This window comes from Sprattus sprattus (assembly GCF_963457725.1).
Source record: "Sprattus sprattus genome assembly, chromosome: 16".
In the NCBI taxonomy this organism is placed as follows: Eukaryota; Metazoa; Chordata; class Actinopteri; order Clupeiformes; family Clupeidae; genus Sprattus; species Sprattus sprattus.
The window spans coordinates 21,344,518-21,364,440 of NC_137914.1; the positions used below are offsets into that span (position 1 = coordinate 21,344,518).

Below are 19,923 nucleotides of genomic sequence, written 5' to 3' on the forward strand. Positions count from 1 at the left end.
TGCTGTGCGATGGTTCCAAGCAGACAGGATAAGGAAAGATGACATGGAAGTCTTCACAGGACAGAGTTGTTCATAAAGCATAACAAATCCAGCTAATGAATAATTGAATTGCTGATTACTAAGTACATCACGTTTCTTTGCGAGTACAAGTTCACATGATCCTGTGTTGCCTCTTGTCAATCCTCATGACAAGGGAAATCTGCCAGTGATTATGTCCAGATATGTAGTACTGAAACAGAATCTTTCTGATTCCTAGGGTCTTGTTTTGTTACGGTATGTAAACTGTTTTCACATCCTAAAGAAACACCAGATAGTTAGAACCATTTTCATGAGCAAGAATGTAACCTTTTGTTTAATTCCCTTTATTGGGTGATTTATCTGGTTAACTGAGAATTGTTGGGAGTCATTTCTTATGTAATTCACTTTTTTTTTTTTCATGCCCTTCCCCAGGCAGGAGGAGGGGTTTATTCGTATGTTATATATATAGTTTAATTTATATATAATATATATGTAATTTATATAGTTTAAGTCATTAAACACTTAAAAAGGGGACTGAAGGAGTGCAAATCAGAATGAATGTCTGATTCTTCATTTTCTTATATCCAGAGCTGTTACTAGAAGAATCCCTGAATGTATGCATGTTCTCATGCGTGTCTTTAAGTTCTTATATCTGTGTGTATCTGTGAGTATATCCTATCCCTGTGTTCTTAGAGACAGAGATAAGAATGGAACAGTTCTGGGACTGTGTGTGTGTGTGTGTTTAAGTTCAGTGTGTTACTCCTTGCATCATTCTGTGCGTCATTAGACATTGATCGTAAATCTGGAACACAATTGACGATGGAAGCCTGGTGATTCTTATGACTCAGAGTGACCTACATAAGATGGACCCCCGTGATTAAACGCCCTCCCTGTTACCTAGTATACTTAATCTGAGACCCTCTCTTTTCTAATCAGAGAGGCTGGAGAATCGTTATGTGAAGCCATGCTCTCTCTTCCTTGCGTCATCATAAATAAAACCTTGTTCCTGATTTTTCTACATTTGTCTGACTAAGTCTCCCTTTATCTGTGGTGCAAAATATAATGCGAATTTGAATTGTGTCCAGTCAGGATTTCTTATTTGAATATTCAAAACGCACATTAAAAGGTTGGATGGAAACCCAGCTATACATGGATAAGTTCCAAAATCAATCAGGAACCAGGATGAACAAATGCACATAATTAATAACTTACAAGCACAGTTCATGATTGATATCAAAGGAGATGCATGCAGAGAAGACCAGACATTAATGAACAAGAGAAGAGCGTAAGAACCAACCCAGGTCAACAACCACATGCTTGAAGCACCACATGCCTGATACCTTATAGTAGGCTGGGTCCTTGTATGAATTGGCATGCAAAATCAAATTCTTCACAAAAAAAAAGAAGGCACACGTGATAACTGCTGTGAATCTCATCACAAGGAACGCAACAACACCACATCAGCAACAATATTAAACACTGGATGACAAAAATGATGGATTAGAATTATGGATGTGATGGAGTTGCATGCATGTTAAACATGTCAAGACTATGTTATGACTATATTATGATTGGTGAGTGAACTACCAACCTCCTCCACACCAGTAGGGCTGTTAGGTCATGAAGATAATAAGACGGACTACATTCATGAAGCACTTTCCTCCTGACATTATACAGTATATTCACATCTTAGCGAAGCAGGTGTATTTGCAGCAAGAGTGTCCTGTTTTCATAACATTTTATTAACAAGCCCATTCCTTGGTAGGAAGGTGAAACCTATAATGAAGTTATCCCTGTAGTAATTTCTTATGATTACCTTAATACTAATTTCTTATGATTGACCTAGTGCTAAGAGTGAAAAGTAGAAAGAGAGAAACTGCTCCATGAATGCCACATGATGTGCTGGGCGGTGGTATGGTGTGTTGGCATAGCGCAGTGGTGTGGAAGGGCAGGACTCACCAGCGAGGGGAAAAAGGCATGTGCCATGGTAAGTTTCTCTACCTTGTCTCTGAGAGAGAAGGTGCCGTGCGTGCCGGCCGGCAGGAAGCTGTTGCGCACGCGCAGCTGGCCTAGGTTGGCCACGATGAGGCGGGGCGAGCGCCAGCTCTCGGGGATCAGCAGCACAGGCGCGCCCGCCTCAATGTCCAGCAGCACGCGAGACGCCCGCTGGGAGCGCTCTCGCACCTGTCAGGGAGGGGGGGCAGAGGTAAAGGGTCAGGGGTGGCATGCAGAAGAAACTGACTTAAAATGCTGACTTAACACCCCTTCAATCAGAAGCCCTCGTGATAGAGAAACTGACTGAAGATGCTGACTTAACACCCCTTCAATCAGGAGCCCTCGAGATGCAGTCTAAATCTCTTTTATTTCTGCCAACAATGAGCTGATGTTCAAAGACAAATACATTAAAACAAAAGTTTAGACTCTTTAGTTTAGACTCTACCACAGCAAACTCTCAATTTCCTCACCACAAGATTCACAATGAGCTGATGCTCACGGACAAGAGGTACAAGGTGGACACCATGGAAGGATGCATCAAACAAACTTGTTTGTCTTCCCAGGGAAATTAAATGATTTGTGCCATAGATGTGCATGCTAGCTAAATCAGAACCCCAGGCCACTCAGAAACTCAAGTGCACTCAGCACTGCAACAATGCAGCCAGACACCTGTGAGGAGTTGTACAATGAGTCATTAAACAGGTTAGAGATGAGATGGAAGCAGGAGTGGGCACAGGAAGGCAGCATAAGTAGATTACTGTTGACATTAGACCTTATAGGAGTGTTCAACTTTAAACTCAAAAGTGAAATCAATGGACACCAATGATCCATTAAGCTTTTGTAATACGCCGCTCCAAACCAACACCTGGAGGCCAGTGGCTTGAGATTAGGGGACCAGTTGAAAAGGACAGGAGCTCAGATTCCCTCCTCATCACACCCCAAGGACACATTCACACATTTCTCCAATTGCCACTTCGGTTGGAGGAAATGGGAGCTGAGAACTCCTTGGGTCAAACTATTCCTTCACAGCAGGTGAAGGATATATTAGTCTGAACCGCTCCTGGACCACTGCTGGCTAATTTTAACAGCAAGCACTCTGGCAACAACAACAAGCCCTCACTCTCTTTCTTAGGTAAACGACTGCAAATGAAAGAACAGGCACCTCTTAGTATGTTTGCCCCCATGTACAATTTAGTCATATGATTGAGGAAGAGGGAAAGGCTTATATTGGCAGAAAAGGCAAGTAGTTGCTAATGGAGTAAAGACAATTTAAATAACAACAGAATATACAATATAAATACATTCTGTAGCTGGTACATTTTTAGCTGGTTTGTGTCTCATTGATATTGAGGTCAGACAAATAATAATGTCTGACTGTAAAGATTACCACCATGCTTGTATGCAAGGTCACAAAGCAAACTAAAAATATGATCACATTCCATTCCAGATAACACACATTCCAGTGTCTCGTCACAAGTTTACAAAGACTGACGCAGGACCTGGTAAGACCTGTTTTAACACAATAGCTGCTAATACAGGTAGGAATTCCCTGTGTGCATCCCAACAGCCATGAAAAGATAGAAACACTCATGACCCCTTGCCCACAGCAGCCTACTCACAGCCTGGCCCTCCACTGCAGCTCTCTGCCTGCCCAGGACGTCTTGGAGCTGGGTGAAGTGCTGGATGAAGGCCACCACCTCTGCCTGGAAGCGTTGGGTGTGGACGTACTGCACCGAGGCCATCTTGAGAGACACCTTTATGTCACACTCCCGATTCAGGTAAGGATCAGGCTCACCATACCTTTAGGAGACGAGCAGTTCAGAGTGTTAGAAACCACACAGTAGAATACATTTTCAGTAAGATGCACTCAGCAGATAAGAAAATGGGGGAAAAATACACATGACTTAAAAGAGTGCTATGCAGCTTGTTGGGAAATAGCATTCCTCCAACTGTGCTAGGAAACCTAAGCTAAACCTTGAAAAAAATCTTTATACAAAACTACAATTTAGAGTGCAAACGAATGGCACAATAGTACAAACTACAGTGGAACCACAATTCTCTCAACTTGCACTACACAGTAGCCCAATGACAGCTGCCACTCAGTTTAAATTAACATGAAATCAATTCTGAGGAAACCCATTAAGTTTCCCACTAAGATAATGGACTCCAGCAATAACAAACAAAAGGACAAGAAGTACTTGTGTATGTTGAAGACAAGAGCCTCTCCTCCCCGTGTGGTGAATCGCTCCCTGTAGAGATCTCCATGAGGGGTTAAATCACTCAGAGACAAGCTGCCCAAACTGCCCTGCAAGGCCAGATCCCCATCTGTAGTGCAGATATCACATTCCATCGAAAGGAGAGAGAACGCAGTCCATCATATAACAGACACAAACTAAAAAACAACGATGACCAAGAATGCTAAATAATTTATTCGCTGTAACAAAGATTCCTAAGCATCAAATAGCAATGATAATTATGAAATACTAACCAATCATTTCCATGTGAGTGAACAATTTGGAGACACTGGCTTTTGCAAGCTCGGTGGTCTTCTTGTTGAGCACAAGGGATAATGAGTGGACCTGACCAGAAAGAAACAGAAAACAAAAAATAAATATATAATTCTTAATATACCAGTACTCCTGAGTGATGATAATATAAGCACATTTGGCTGCTCATGTTAGATTAAAACAAACTTGAAAATAAAAGAATGGCAAACCCACTCACTAGAAAAATACACAATTACTCAGGACATACCTTAAGATCGAGCTTGGTGTTCACCCTGTCCTCCAGCTCCTCCTCATTCATTTCAGGGTAGATATCCTCCAGGTCACTGGGGGAGTCATTGCCCAAGGGGTGCCCGGGCATAGGCTGTGGAGAGTTAGCCGGCACCTTCACACCGTGGTTGTTGGCCGTAGAGCCGATGCTGAAGAAGTCCAGAATGACCACCCAGGTCTGTAGGGTGATGAGGACGTCCAGGCAGTTGAAGTCAACATCTATGCTGCGCCCTATGCTGCCGTAACGGGTCTGGAACTCTGGGTGGCGCTTGTCCACCATTAGCACGTTGATGTGCACCAGCGTGTCGTCAAAATCTGGCGGCGGTTGAGGAGAAGGGGTGTTCCGTGACGGGGATGGGGGAGGTGTGCAGGGGCAGGCAGGGTCCTTCTTCTTCCGATTGGCAGGCGAAGGTGTACTGGGGTGCCTCTGGTAGAACTGGAAGACGTTCTGAGCCTCCTCCATGTGAGCTGGCAGGGAACGAGGCATTTCGGGGTACATCGCATTGGATGAGGAGGGACAGGACTGGGAGAGGTACTCCTTGGGGGTGAAAGTGGAAGCTTTGGGGGCCCCTCGAGACACGATGAGATGCTTGTGCTTGGATTCGGGGTTCTGTTCCAGCAGATCTTCCATGAGCAAGGAGCGTAGAGCAAGCTGGACTGAAAGCACATGAGGGTGATCTTTGGTGAATTCCCCTTCAAGGTCTTGGAATCGGAGGCTGACCAAACCCTGGGAGCCTTGGGAAAGGTCAGCGCTGAGTTGCACCTGGAGCTCAGCCACACGGAAGGTGGCCCTCACCTGGGTGAATGAAGGGGGCTGAAGAGGAGGACTGTGGGTCTGGCGAGGGAGAGGGGTGGAGAGGGAGGAGGACAGAGAGGAGTAAGACAAGTTGAGGTGGGGAGGGTCACGTGCAAAAAGTCCCCCCTGTGGGTCTGGGAAGCGGTGTGGCTTGGTGGAAGATGGGGTAGGAGGGGGTGGGGTTGGTGGTTGGCTTGGTGTTGCCCGCTGTTCTTCGATAAGGGAGAGGTTATCCAGAGTCTGGAGGACCTGCTCATACACTGGTTTGCACAGACAAACCTGTAAAATAATAACAAAAGACAGAAAAAAACACCTTTTTTAAAACATTATTGAAACCATACCTTCATTATCATGACATTCTTGCATGATGCAAAACTGACTACAGAACTACTGTAAGACACCTTACCTGGACAGCATTGACAAACTTGCCCTCTACTCGGAGTAATCCAGTGCTATGAAATGAATCATCACATGTCAGATAGGTGAACTGGCTGTCTTCGTCTATGGGGACCTTCTCCAGAGTGAACTGTATGGTGGTGTCTTTCAGAATATGGAATGCTGAGGGGGATGATAGAATCATTAATGCAACGTAATCAGTAATGTTATCAGGGCTACACATTTCTTTAAATTAAATGTTGGATGCATTGGCTACTACTCGCATCACATATACTATTCAGTACTTTTCTTCAGTAAGCAGCCAAATGCAATCTCAGTGCAAACGAACGCTTTAATCTTTCAAACCTACAATGCTAGAATCTCCTTCTGAGGAATTCAGTTAAATGTCATGTGATCATCTAACAAAAAATATACCACACCTTTTCCCCTACTTAGAAACTCAAAGAAGTCATGTCGTGTGAACTGGGGCTCATCTTGATTGACACTTCCATTATGTGAGGGTGAGAAACTAGGGTTGGCACTGACATCACTTCTAAATCCCTTTCGTTGCACCAGGTGACAGGTGTTAAGTGAGTACAGTCTTATGTCTTTCACTTCAACTTGTAATCGTTCCCCCTCTGAGTCCTGTCCAGCTGCGAAATTCTGGATTGTTATGCTCCCAAGATGTCCAACGAGAAGCTCTGAGTGGCCAGGTTTTCTAGGAATTGACACAACAGGTGACTCAATGCTGATGTTTAACGTTAGCTTCACCAGAAAAGAATCCAAGCCTGGTTCTTCCTCCGGCATGGTTAGATCTTCCTCATCATCAAAGGGGTCCAGCTGCCAGTTACTCTGACTCTGACTCTGACTCATAGTCCTGGATCTTCTAGATGGGGTTTCAAAGAGTGACACCATTCCACTATACTCTGCAGTTTTGTTTACGAGGACCGTGGACACTTTCGAGGCTGCGGTCTTCAGCATAGAGCGGAAGTTGTCTTCCACCTCATTGGCTGATAGGCTGAGCTCTTTCAGGAATTTAGCTGAATGGTTGTAGTGCAAGGAAGCCATCTGGAGCTGTAAGGAGCACTCCCCGTGAGACTTCTCCAGAAGACGGAAATTCAGAGCTTCCGATGGCGCCATTCCTGCAATAGGGAAGAAAGCCATACTCTCGGAGGAAGGAATATCTTCTACATTCCCAATACTGACCACAAACTGGCCTCTTCCTCCTTCCTGAGTTAGGTCCACCAGCTGGATGCATCCCAGGGAACCATTTACATCCAATCTGCTTCCCATGGAAACGTTGACTTTAGTCCCATTGATACTAGCAGTAGCGATTTTCATGCCCTTCTTCTCACCACCTAGAACAGTACCTGTAGCCACTGTCCTTAAGAGCAAGAGATTCAACCTGTGAATCTCCACAGTGATCTCTTTGTTTTGCTCATAGGTGGACTGATAGCTTTCATCCTGACCCTCTCCATTGGGAAGTGGTGATGTTTGCTGTGTTGAGGGTGAGCATGTGCTTTCTTCCTTTGGGAATGATTGCTGGAGGAACTTGAGCAATTCCACCATGGTTTCGGGATTGAGGATGATATCCAAGTTGTTCACCTGCATGGTGGTCACCTGAAGAGAACTGTCCAGGTTCATAGAGGGGCAGTCTGAGCTAACAAATTGGTACTCCAGTTTAATGAGCACCTCCTGATCCTTGAGAAATGAACTCAAGGGAGACACCTTCTCAAAAGGCAATCCTGACGACTCCCGATGGAGGTCTGAAGGCTCGGGGGACCTTCCATCAGCAGAGATAGGGGACGTTGGCTGGCTCTCTCGGAGACTGCCGGTAGGCACGTCAAAACTGAGGTGTTTATGAGAAGCCACCAAAAGGTCAAAGTCCGACCCATAAGTCTGTAGGGTGTCCACCAGAAGGAGACCGTGCACCGTGAGGGACACTTCAGCATCGTAAGGCCGCTTTACAAAATGAGCGTTTGTGCCAAAGACCTTCAGCACAGATATATACCGCCCACCACTTTCAACACCCAGTTGCATGTAGTTGATGTTGAATTCTGCTAAAAGGAGCCTGGATTCAACCAAGACTTCCCTTGTGTGCTGTTCCAGAGTCATCACGCTCTGTGTGAGATTTTTGGCAGACCCCTGCAGTTTCCACTGGCTGTCCTCTCTCTGAAAGATCTTCTCATGTCGTAGGGTCATGGGGTCAGGAGACTTGAGACTCTCTCCATTTTTTTCGGCCTTATCTTCCTCAGCTGTCGTACTGCCCAGACGAGTCAGGCAGCTCCTCAGCGCAGTCATCTTCTCCAGGTTGATGTGCACCTTGAGGTCGGGGAGGGTGCCTGAGAGAACTGCCCCAGGCAGCTGGGGGTCCGAGGTGTAGCGGAGCCTCTGCTCGAGCTGCAACAGCACATTGAACTTCTCCACCACATGGGTAGGGCCGACCTCGTTCTCCTGCAGGTGTTTCCAGTTGTCCTTGTAGCGGCCGACCATGATCTGAAGGTCATTGAAGGACAGGGAGTACTTCTCGTACAGGTTTTTGCTGTAGGAATAGGCAGCTTCAGCTGCCGAGAGGCTGGGCAATTCAGGGCTCTTCATCCGGTCTTTAAACTCAGCTTCTGGTTCCGGTGGAGGAGACTCTGGTGGCGTCGCTAGGGGCGTCTGGTACTCTTCATCACTCAAGTCATCTCCTTCTGACAGTGTGGTCTTCACTTTTGGTTTTGAATCCTCTGTTAAGAAGAAAGTTTAAACTTGAATAATAGGCTGAGAAACTGAAGTAACAGGAAATGTCACAGAAGATAAATGATCTCAGTGCTTTAAATTCACCTCATACCTTGAAAATTAGTGAGAAGGATTCGACCAAGGTCAACCACCACCAACATGGGATCTCCTGACTGAAAGTCATCAGGAAAGATCACTTGTGGAGCACATATGTCTAGCTTCATTGTCCATCGCATACTGTTCTCCTGTAAAGGCAGGGGCAAATGTTTAGGTAGAGAAAATTAGCAAAAATCTCATTTGTATTAGTTCATATATATGTTCACAGTCATATTTCACACAAACATTTATATTTATATCACTGCGTACAATAAACTCCCCGACAAGCAGCTGATCGATAGTCTGCCTGATTTCTGCTTTGGTCTGCATCTTCAGCTTGTTGTACTGTTTCCTGGCTGCCTCAGCTACTTTCAGTTCCAACTCAGACTGGTATCCAAACCCTGAGCCAAAGACAAAAATAAAATCACAATCACTCCCTTGGCCAAGACTAGAAATAGACAGCAAGAGCATGTATGCTCTAAATGTAGGATGTAATTATACAGTACCTGAGGTGTGGACCCTGCCCTTGTAGAAAAAGTCTGCCACCTTCTTAATGGCCTGGGGATTGTAAATGATGTTCAGAGGACTAGTGTTGACCTCCAAGCGCCTCTCATATTTACTTCTGACTGGGTTGCGCTCATAGATCATCTCAAAGACGGGAGCAGCAGAGGACTCCATGCCGGGGGCTAGAAGGAACAGTAGGAAACAAGACATTTATTGTTTGTTCTAGATAGTTTTTTTTAACCACAATGCTCCATTTTGCAAAAATATACAGCAAATAAAAGCCTATGACAAAAGGGAAGCTGCCCAAAATGGATGCAAGACATTTTTATTTTCTTCAAAGCAAAAAAATGACATTCGCTTTAGTGAATGTTTTTCACCATATACATATATGATATCCTAATTCCATTCCTTTGCAATTATATACTTTTTCAAAGAGAAATGTTGAAGACATGTCAAGACAAACAACAATATCAAGAGTCAAATTAAAAAAGACCTTGAGGAACTGAAACAGTCATAATATACTTTCATAAACAAACCTGAATCTGTACTTGCAGGCTGTCCAAAAGGTTGATTTAAGGTCACAACAACCTTATCCTTGAAGAGAAATAAAAAACAGACATTATAAAAACTAAGAAAACAGATGGGAAAAGCACCACCATTTTAGGGTAGCATGGAATCCTCCATGAAGTAGTGACGGCATCTACATTAAAGGCATTCCTTCACAATAAATACAACCAATCCAAAAAGTTCTTACTGTTTTGGGAGAGACAAGGACAGGGAAGATGGTGCCCTGGGTGGTCAGGTCTCTCAGAAACAGGCCTCCCAGCTTAACAGACAGCAAGGAGGACTCAGATCGAGGAAGGGACTCAACACCAATCTTGACCTCTGCAAAGCCAAACCACAAATCAAAATCAACAACCCTACAAGCAACACAGTTATTACACCCAAAAGCTCTTCACATGAAAGTAATAACAGACTGCGTCACCTGAAAATTCCAACTGAATGACACCACTCTCTTTGGATGCGGAGGCGGTCTTCTCTTGATGTAAAAGTGTCACAGATGCCTTCTCTAGCAAGAAGTCCAGACGGGCAAAAAGGTGATCCCTCCTTGTGAAGGTGTTGAGAGATTGGGAGTCTTCCAAAGGGTCAAACAGCTCATCTGGGTCAGCTGCAAAGGTAGCAGATTTAGTTTCTACTGATTCACTTCTAATCTATGAATGTATCCCTCCAGACTTAAAGTGATTTGGCTTTACATTTAAATTGTTTTATTGACAACGAGGTAAAATCAGTAGAGTCCCTTGAGATATGAATTATATTTAAAGGGCTTTGGGCTTTCTAGAAAAGCATGATGTAAGTGTGGTCATGGTTATTCATTCATTTTATCATTCATCCAAAACAGGGCTCACAATTTGCAAACCGGCAAGCGATCATCTAGTAGGCATCTTTATCACAAGCACTTTAGAATAGTAGAATAGTAACAAGAATAGTAGTTAGGATATATTTCTATCAGTAGTGTAACTTCCTGAAATCCTTCGGAAATGCTAGTGGCCAGCTCTACCAACTGAGCTAAACAGACATAAAGCTCATTAATTAACCAGTGATGCCATTAAACAGGCTGACCTAGTATGTCCCATGAGCCATGGCCAGGCAGAAGGTCATCTGGAGCCATTCCCTGCCCATCAGGTCCGATCTCTGGGCCCTGCGAGTCTCCGTACCATCCGCCCCAGCCAGGGAACCAGGACTGCAGGTACTGGACCATCCCAGAGCTCCCACTCTTTGGAATGGACCCCGTCGGAGAACAGGGGACAGGATCTGAGATGGGCTCTCTTAAACTCTGTTTTGGATGGGGCAGAGGAGATGAAAGTTACAACACACCATTAACCAATACACCATTTGGGGCCATTACTCTTCTACTTCTCCTGCATTTGGTTTCAGTTTGTAAACTCACTCTATGCAACTGTAGTGACGACGTCAAAACATTTTGGCTTCAGTTTGTAAACTCACTCTATGCAACTCTAGTGACGACGTCAAAACCTTTTTCATCCACCTCAGCCAAATTCCTTTGTCATTAACTACAGATATGATCCAGTTAAAGGGAGGAACAGTACCACGCCCGCTTCACTGCCTTTTCCCACTGAGCCAGTATTATCAGTGTTTGTCTTGCACATAACGAATGACTACATACTTTCACATTTTACTGACAATAGCAATGCTCCTTTAATTGGTAGCAGTATAGAAAACCTGACACACAGGCAGTACTTAGACAACTACTCTAGGATGTTCTCCGTGAAAGACAGGCAGTGATCTCAGTGGCACTTCAAAGCTGTCCGGGGCCTTAACGCTTAACGCGTCATCTTGGCTTGCCTCTGCAATCTCCTCCTGTTTCCGGAACCGGTCATGAATGATCTCTCTCAGGCTCTGCAGCTCCTCCAGGGACTGCTCCTCTTCCACCCTTTCCAGTTCGTCCTGGTCAAAACACAAATCACACATGAGTCTGGAACCAAAGATAGAAATGAATGTCTCTCCCTTGTAGGTCGCTTTGGACAAACGCGTCTGCTAAATGTAAATGTAAATCAATGATCTACCTCACATACAGCCGCGGAAAAAATTAAGAGACCACTTCAAAATTATCAGTTTCTCTGGTTTTACTATTTATTGGTATGTGTTGAAGTAAAATGTACATTTTTGTTTTATTCTATAACCTACTGGCAACATTCCTACCAAATTTCAAATAAAAATATTGTCATTTAGATCATTTATTTGCATAAAAATGACAATTGGTCAAAATAGCAAAAAAGATGCAGTGTCTTCAGATCTCGAATAATGCAAAGAAAACAAGCTCATATTCATTTTTAAACTACACAATACTAATGCTTACACTTAGGAAGAGTTCAGAAATCAATATTTGGTGAAATAACCTTGATTTAAAATCACAACTTTCATGTGTCTTGGCATGCTCTCCACCAGTCTTTCACATTGCCGTTGGGTGACTTTATGCTACTCCTGGCGCAAGAGTTCAAGCAGCTCGGCTTCTTTTCATGGCTTGTGACCATCCATCTTCCTCTTGATCACATTTCAGAGGTTTTTTATGGGATTCAGGTCTCGAAATTGGGCTGGCCATGACAGGGTCCTGATCTGGTGGTACTCCATCCACACCTTTACTGGCCTGGCTGTGTGGCATGGAGCATTGCCCTGCTGGAAAAAACATTTCTCAGAGTTGGGGAACATTGGCAGAGCAAAAGGAAGCAAGTTTTTCTTCCGGGACAACGTTGTACTTTGCCTGGCTGAGGTTTGTAAAAGACCATAAGGATTGAAAAAAGCGGACTGGAGGGTCTTCTAGTTCGTCTTCTCTGATGAGTCCAATTTTCAGCTTTGCCCAACACATGGTCGTCTGATGGTTAGACGGAGACCTGGAGAGGCCTACAAGCCAGAGAGTCTTGCACCTTCTGTGAAATCGGACTCATCAGAGAAGACGAACTTAGAAGAACCTCCAGTCCGCTTTTTCAATCCTTATGGTCTTTTACAAACCTCAGCCAGGCAAAGTACAACGTTGTCCAGGAAGAAAAACTTGCTTCCTTTTGCTCTGACAATGTTCCCCAACTCTGAGAAGTGTTTTTTCCAGCAGGGCAATGCTCCATGCCACACAGCCAGGCCAGTAAAGGTGTGGATGGAGTACCACCAGATCAGGACCCTGTCATTGCCAGCCCAATTTCGAGACCTGAATCCCATAAAAAACCTCTGAAATGTGATCAAGAGGAAGATGGATGGTCACAAGCCATGAAAAGAAGCCGAGCTGCTTGAACTCTTGCGCCAGGAGTAGCATAAAGTCACCCAACGGCAATGTGAAAGACTGGTGGAGAGCATGCCAAGACACATGAAAGTTATGATTTTAAATCAAGGTTATTCCACCAAATATTGATTTCTGAACTCTTCCTAAGTGTAAGCATTAGTATTGTGTAGTTTAAAAATGAATATGAGCTTGTTTTCTTTGCATTATTCGAGATCTGAAGACACTGCATCATTTTTGCTATTTTGACCAATTGTCATTTTTCTGCAAATAAATGATCTAAATGACAATATTTTTATTTGAAATTTGGTAGGAATGTTGCCAGTAGGTTATAGAATAAAACTAAAATGTACATTTTACTTTAACACATACCAATAAATAGTAAAACCAGAGAAACTGATAATTTTGAAGTGGTCTCTTAATTTTTTCCGCGGCTGTATATATATTTATATAATTACATCATGCCATAATCACACACAAAAAATACTTTGCAAACATTTTGGTTTGTTATTCTACTTCAGTTCAAGTCAATATATAAACCTGAAATCCGTCCTGTTAAATCCCCACCCTGAGGCGAGTGTGTTTGGGAGTGATTGCTCCTACCTCCTGCTGGGGGCTCAGAGGGAGGCCCTTAAGCCTCTGGACATACAGGCCGGTGTAGAGCGTGGCATCCCGTGCCCTCTGCAGAGCAAAGTTCCAGTTCCGCCGTCGCCTCTGCTCCTGGATGGTGCTCAGGTTGGCATTGATAGCAAACAACCACCACTGTCGGCAGCTAGAGAGACAGGGGGGAAACGGTCTTTGGTATGAGAAACATTTCAGGTGATGATTCAATTGAACTTGTAACAAGTCAACTTGAAGCTGTCTTCAAAGGTTTGTGTAAGCTGTGTATTACACATGCTGTAAAATATCAGATTATTTCTGAGATGTCCTGAATACAGAAGGATTGAAGAGCTGAACTGATCTCATTTTAATTCAACAACTGTAATAACAACCCATCAACTCACTTTCCTGTAATGGGAACTTTAGGCCTCCACTTGCGAAACAGCATTTCTCTCTCGCGACGGACAAGCTCCTTGAGGAAGGCCATGATCTGTTGGTACTGCACCTGTAGTTGTGGAGGACAGAATCTCTCAGCACTTTAAAAAGAATACTGCTCCACTCCAAACAGGGAAAAAGGTTCTAAGAAACTGTTCTGGGCATGCCAAAGTGCTTCTGAAGCAGCCTCAAGATAAAATGTAGATGTTTGCTTACATTTACGAACAGCAATCAGCTAACTGCAATGTAAAAAGTGCCTTCTCATTTATACAACTTTATATATCTTTTTTTTTAATATCCGATTTCAGCCTCTCTGGAATAAATCAAGCCCACTATCATTGTTTGCTGTTAGTTGCCGTGGTTCTGTACCTGGGAGAGCTTGAGTGCCAGGGGCTCCAGCTGCACTTGGCCATGGATGCGAGGGGTGTGCCTTGAGCGGAGCGGCTCTTTGGAGGCATTCCTCCTCAGAAGCACAGAGGCACACACCGGCTCAAAGATGTACTGGTGCTCTCGGCTCTGCATGCACTTTGTCATGGTCTCCTGTGTGGGGAGAGGAGACAGTCACCATGGTGGAGGGAGTTAAGAGGATTCACACAGAACTTGCCAGCATTATAAACAAAGACGACAACCAGCACAAATACCAGAGCTACTTTCAGGACAGTCATTATAACATATCATAATGCTTTTTTGAGAATGACAGAGCTGTTTTATTAAACAAAATAAATCTGAATAACCCACTTTAGAACTAAATCAACACTTTACTCTAACAAGCAAAACACAAAATGAATCCATTTCTATTTTTTTGTACTGCACAGATGCATACCTGAATCTCAGAGGTGGGCAGGTCACCCAGCATTGTGCTGCTGGTGTCCCAGTAGACGCTGAACTCCTCAACCTCCAGCTGCTTCTGTCGCATGAGCTTCTGAGCCTGGGGGCAGAACAACCTCTCTTACCACTTCAGAAATTACAATATGTGTGTGTGTGTGTGTGTGTGTGTGTGTGTGTGTGTGTGTGTGTGTGTGTGTGTGTGTGTGTATAGTGAGAGAGAGAGAGAGAGAGAGAGAGAGAGAGAGAGAGAGAGAGAGAGATAGAAATACAGTAATTATGTATTAACTACAAATGGCATAGTTCACAATTGTTGTCCCAATGTTTGTATACGATTGGCACATTCGTTTGGAGAAAGATGGGTGGCTCACCGGTTCTGTGGCCGAGTTCTGAGCGGACACGTTCTTGATGCACACTCCAAAAGCAAATGGCTTCCCCGGATTAGAGAAGTCATCTTCAAATCTTAAATGAACACCTTGAACATTCAGCTAAAAAGAAAGTGCATCATCAACATTACAGAAAAGCAACTTTTAATATGCCACACACTTGCACACTGAATATTACCAGTAGGAGGACAAAAAAACAAGAGATTTTGCTTTAGAAGACAATTTAAGAAGTGCAGAATACTTGACAGTAAGCAGTTACTGGGTCAGCAATCCATAGCTGAAACTGTACAGTGCAGGACAGTTTATTCTGTGTCATCCAAGAGTGGGTCAGTATTTCTCAAGGGGATTTAAGGATTATATCTATCATGTTATTTTCTTTCATTTAACTATAAATCCCATATTAAAAGAAAAAAACTCTATTTTAACAAAATGATGGAGATCAACTCCAAGCAGTAAACACTGCAATACACTAGTAAATATAAAGTCCATCTCATCTGCTTTAAATCCATGGCTTACCTCAATGTTTTCCACTATTCTGGTGACCACCGAGGCAGTGGCTGAGTACCAGTATGATTCACCTTTCTGTTCACACTCGCTCTGCAGCAAAGGACAAATGAAATAATGAAGGCACATTCATAGATTGTATGCTCTCTTTTGCCACAGTGTTTGAATGAAACCTCAGATATAATGGCAATTGTAATTTGCCAACTCTGGAGAGATTCATTATCATTACGTATGAACCAATCATGCTTGTGGTAGCACTGTGCATCAATGAGTTTGTAGAGTTCTTGTGACATTCAGCAGCAACACAGAAAGATCATGGTTCAACTGCCATAGTCCAAACAACTTTTCATCATTATGCTTTTCATCTGACAGGTCCAGCCAGTTTTACTCCCACCTTCCACTTGTCTTCCAGTGCCTTGAGCAGCTGTTTCTTGCGCTCAAGCTCCTCCTCCTTCTCTTTCTCCTCGTCAAATTCCTCAGGGCGGGCAGGCCCGATAATCAAGTTCAGCTGCGACATGGAGATAACCCATGGCTCACTGTGCGGCCGATAGAATGGGATCTGCAGGGTGATTTTTCCTATAAAGCCTAGAACAACCATAGAGTTCACCAACGTCAAATACTGCACGTGACGCCAAACAATAATATTACATTCTTTTCTCAGCAGAGAAGCATATCTACATTCCATCTCTCTGCAGCTATGCCAAGTAAACAATCTCAGTACTGGGACTGCAAAACTGGCATAATACAGAGTTGACAAACTGTAATAAAGCTGTGCCTATCAGAGCGTTTCTATAGTTATAGTTTAGGTATTTAGCAGACACTTCTGTCACAAGGACATCTGACAAAGATGCAAGTGAGCAGCCACTGTGGGAAAATCAAACTCACGTACCTGCTTTGACTTCAAAGGGCAAATCAAACCCTCTCAGAGCATCCTTCCGCAGGGGTAGATTCTCCAACTCCACCGCCCCTGCAACAAGCAATATCACAGTGAGGATCCGCCTGAGAACACTGAAGACTGAAAGAGCATTGCTGACCAAGTTACAGTATTTATACACCATACCTTTGAGAAGGGCGATGGAGAGCTGATCAGTGTTCAAGTTGCTGACATACTTGCCAAGGTATGTATTCAATACCCAGGCAACAAGTCCCTCCAACATTATGAGTTGCGTGGAAGGGGAGAGTTAAGGGGTTGGGGGTGGGGGGGGTGTCAGCGTTCACACCATGAGTCTGAAGTCTGAGTTGAGAAACACAAGCAAATAAAACATTGTTTGGCATTAGTAGATTTCACCTGTTCTCTGTGAATGTATCTGACCAAACAACTGTCAAGCCCACATGGTTGACCTGCAGTTAATTTCCACAACAGTAACAAAGAAAACGGCACAGGCAACAGGGTCTAATGTGGGTAAAGTTATGAAGCCAACTAACATTTAATGTTAGACGAGGCAGTCAGTATTGCTTGAGGGGGTTCGAAAATGAATCAGATAAGAGAATAACTACATCACACACACAAATGAAACACTTCCACAAGCACATTGGAACCACAACTTAGTTAAGCTTTAAAGAGCTTGAAATTGTGATACTGAAATGTAGGTAGCCGGCCAGCTAAGCTAACGTTAGGTTATTCAAACTTGTCACAGTCCACATAGCTAGATAGCCAACTAGGCTGGCGTGGAGGCAGCATGTTTATCATTTGACTGTGACCAGCACCTAGCTTCAAAAATAAGCCTAATTTCATGTTAAGGATCACTTCGTAGAGGCAACGAAACGTTGACATGTCACCACTTGGTAACGTGACATTAATTCCTTGGCAAGCTAGCTATGCTAGCTACTATCTAGTGCAACACAACGTGACGTTAGCTAGCTTCACAACACCTAGAGCGTGAAATGTGTTGGGTCAGCCAACGTTTCATAGCAAACTGAACATTTTCTAATCTCAAATGCACCATCTTTTTCTAGGATGTAAACTGGCAATCGTGTGACGCTAAACAATCGATGAGACAGTTTCGCTAGCTCGGATATCTAGGCAGCACTGTCACTCTTAAATACCAACATAGCATTAACACAATGTGACAACTTACCATTTTTCTGCATATATCAATGTGTTTTTAGTCGTTCTGATAATTCAATTCCATTTTCAAACACGATCCAGCAAGCCAATCAGCTAGCTGACAACTGAACGTGTCCTTGTCAACAAAATATGAGCAGCCAACTTGTTAGCTTGTTATTCTTAACCTAACATAATAACTTAGTTCCACAAGCTTGTGTCTGACAGTCCTCCTCCGCAGCAAAATATCAGAACACAACAGTTCAAAAGACAGATGTCGTTGTCAAAATGCCATTGTGGTGACTGGATTGCAAAAATGCAATGGAGACAAGGTTGTGACTGGGTAGATAACGTGAACGTGAACGTGAACTAGCTAGCAGCTCCCAGGATAGCGCAACTATGCTAGCTAGTAGTGTACTTCTGTTGTGAAACTCACTGCCACAGCTAACTGTGATACTTAACTGACCAGCTACTGTAGAAGTATACTGAACAATTTGGTACTCTTTGCTAAAATACTCCACAGAGATACTATTGATAAAACTACCAACAAAACTAATACATTATCTTGCTTGCTTTCCAAAGTCACATATAAATAAGACAACGCTTCCTGATATGACAGCAGTTCCAACGGTGTTTTTCCTGTCACGTGACATAAACATACCAGCAGTAGGCAGCATGAAATTGTGAACTCTGCCGACATCTAGCGTCCGGATGTCAGATTGATTCCATTTTAAATAGGTCAATTCTAGAGTGGCACATCTGCGAAGTCCACTTAAAAATGAACACTCCATTTGTTCAGAAAGGTACACACACATCATAAAGACATGCCAAAGACGACAACTAACAACTGCAGCATTTATGCAATCTCAATATCAGTCACATGGGGGCACATTTGTTCCTGCTGAACGAGAACTGAAAGAGAAGTAAGGCACCTGGCTCAAGGTTTGTTTAGAAAACAGAAGCTTTATGTTTTTTTTTTCCCAGTGTGTATTTATGACAGCTGACACAGGATGTCATCAGGCATAGCTTATATGATCAGCCTCAAATCAATGTAATATCAATGTAATCAATTGTACATTTGATTCACTCAACTGTTAAGAGTGAACAACTGTTAGGGTGAACTCCATGTTTGTGTTGTCCTATAATAAAAAGGTAATCTAAACATTCACAGTTAGGGTGGCACTGTAGCTCACACAGTAGCCTTGACCACATTTGGGCTTGAAGCTCAAGGAGGTCATGGGTTCTGATCCGGGCCGATGCCATTTCTCCTGTCCACTCCCCACCTCTTCTCCCTATCATTTCCTGTCCAACTCTGCACTAATCTATCCATAAAAGGCCAAAAAACTGATCTTTAAACATTCACAGTTACATTTCAGTGAAATAAATATGAATCTGCAATTATACATAGAAATAGCAACTATGTCCTTTTCAATGACATTAATACAATTTATGTTCACCTATACTTCACATCACAAGAATCACAAGTTAATTAGACTTTTGCATGGGGAGGTAGATGGCATTGATAGCTGCTCATGAGGACAATGAAGCCTAGTTAGTCACTATTAGCATCAGATACTTGTAATCACAGTCTTTACGCTGTGTGTTAATCCTTGCTGTCCATTCACTATGATGACTTAGATTCTCTGCCTTGCTACACTGTAAAACCCTCATCTCTAATTACAGAACTGGACTGATCCCACAAGTTCATCAGCTCTGCTAAATGCACTGGATACAGTAATCCACACGGACCCCACTATGTAATCCCCAGTCCATAGCAGGGCTGCCACAGGGTAAAAAGGGCTGCTGAACTCTCTCCTCACGCATGCACTTGCTCACTCACTCACTCTCTCACTCGCTCACTCGCTCACTCACTCACTCTCTCACTCGCTCCCTCACTCGCTCACTCACTCACTCTCTCACTCGCTCGCTCACTCGCTCACTCACTCACTCACTCTCACTCACTCACTCACTCACTCACTCACTCACTCACTCTCACTCACTCACTCACTCACTCACTCACTCACTCACTCACTCACATGGCTACCAGACAATATCTCTGTCTC

At 43.5% G+C, this 19,923-nt stretch overlaps 1 protein-coding gene across 2 annotated transcripts in view; it reads right to left on the reverse strand.

Moving 5' to 3' along the window:
- Positions 1–18,387, reverse strand: part of vps13d (vacuolar protein sorting 13 homolog D) — a 61,296-nt gene extending 42,909 nt beyond the window's left edge. The window contains exons 1-25 of one of the 2 annotated variants that reach the window (XM_080854216.1): positions 17,895–18,387; positions 16,877–17,050; positions 16,706–16,783; positions 16,211–16,401; positions 15,829–15,909; positions 15,298–15,414; positions 14,925–15,029; positions 14,471–14,641; positions 14,071–14,171; positions 13,670–13,838; positions 11,644–11,745; positions 10,900–11,113; positions 10,265–10,447; positions 10,034–10,164; positions 9,816–9,873; positions 9,282–9,461; positions 9,046–9,176; positions 8,792–8,924; positions 6,399–8,687; positions 5,990–6,141; positions 4,768–5,862; positions 4,502–4,592; positions 4,212–4,338; positions 3,633–3,813; positions 1,978–2,202 (exon numbers count right to left, since the gene is read on the reverse strand). In XM_080854216.1, coding sequence (XP_080710342.1) covers positions 1,978–2,202; positions 3,633–3,813; positions 4,212–4,338; positions 4,502–4,592; positions 4,768–5,862; positions 5,990–6,141; positions 6,399–8,687; positions 8,792–8,924; positions 9,046–9,176; positions 9,282–9,461; positions 9,816–9,873; positions 10,034–10,164; positions 10,265–10,447; positions 10,900–11,113; positions 11,644–11,745; positions 13,670–13,838; positions 14,071–14,171; positions 14,471–14,641; positions 14,925–15,029; positions 15,298–15,414; positions 15,829–15,909; positions 16,211–16,401; positions 16,706–16,783; positions 16,877–16,973 — 6,402 coding nt within the window. In that variant the 5' untranslated portion in view covers positions 16,974–17,050; positions 17,895–18,387. Of the gene's footprint in view, positions 1–1,977; positions 2,203–3,632; positions 3,814–4,211; positions 4,339–4,501; positions 4,593–4,767; positions 5,863–5,989; positions 6,142–6,398; positions 8,688–8,791; positions 8,925–9,045; positions 9,177–9,281; positions 9,462–9,815; positions 9,874–10,033; positions 10,165–10,264; positions 10,448–10,899; positions 11,114–11,643; positions 11,746–13,669; positions 13,839–14,070; positions 14,172–14,470; positions 14,642–14,924; positions 15,030–15,297; positions 15,415–15,828; positions 15,910–16,210; positions 16,402–16,705; positions 16,784–16,876; positions 17,051–17,894 lie in introns of those variants that run through there. The other variant, XM_080854215.1, reaches the window with a different exon arrangement.
- Between the last annotated feature and the right edge of the window lie 1,536 nt (positions 18,388–19,923).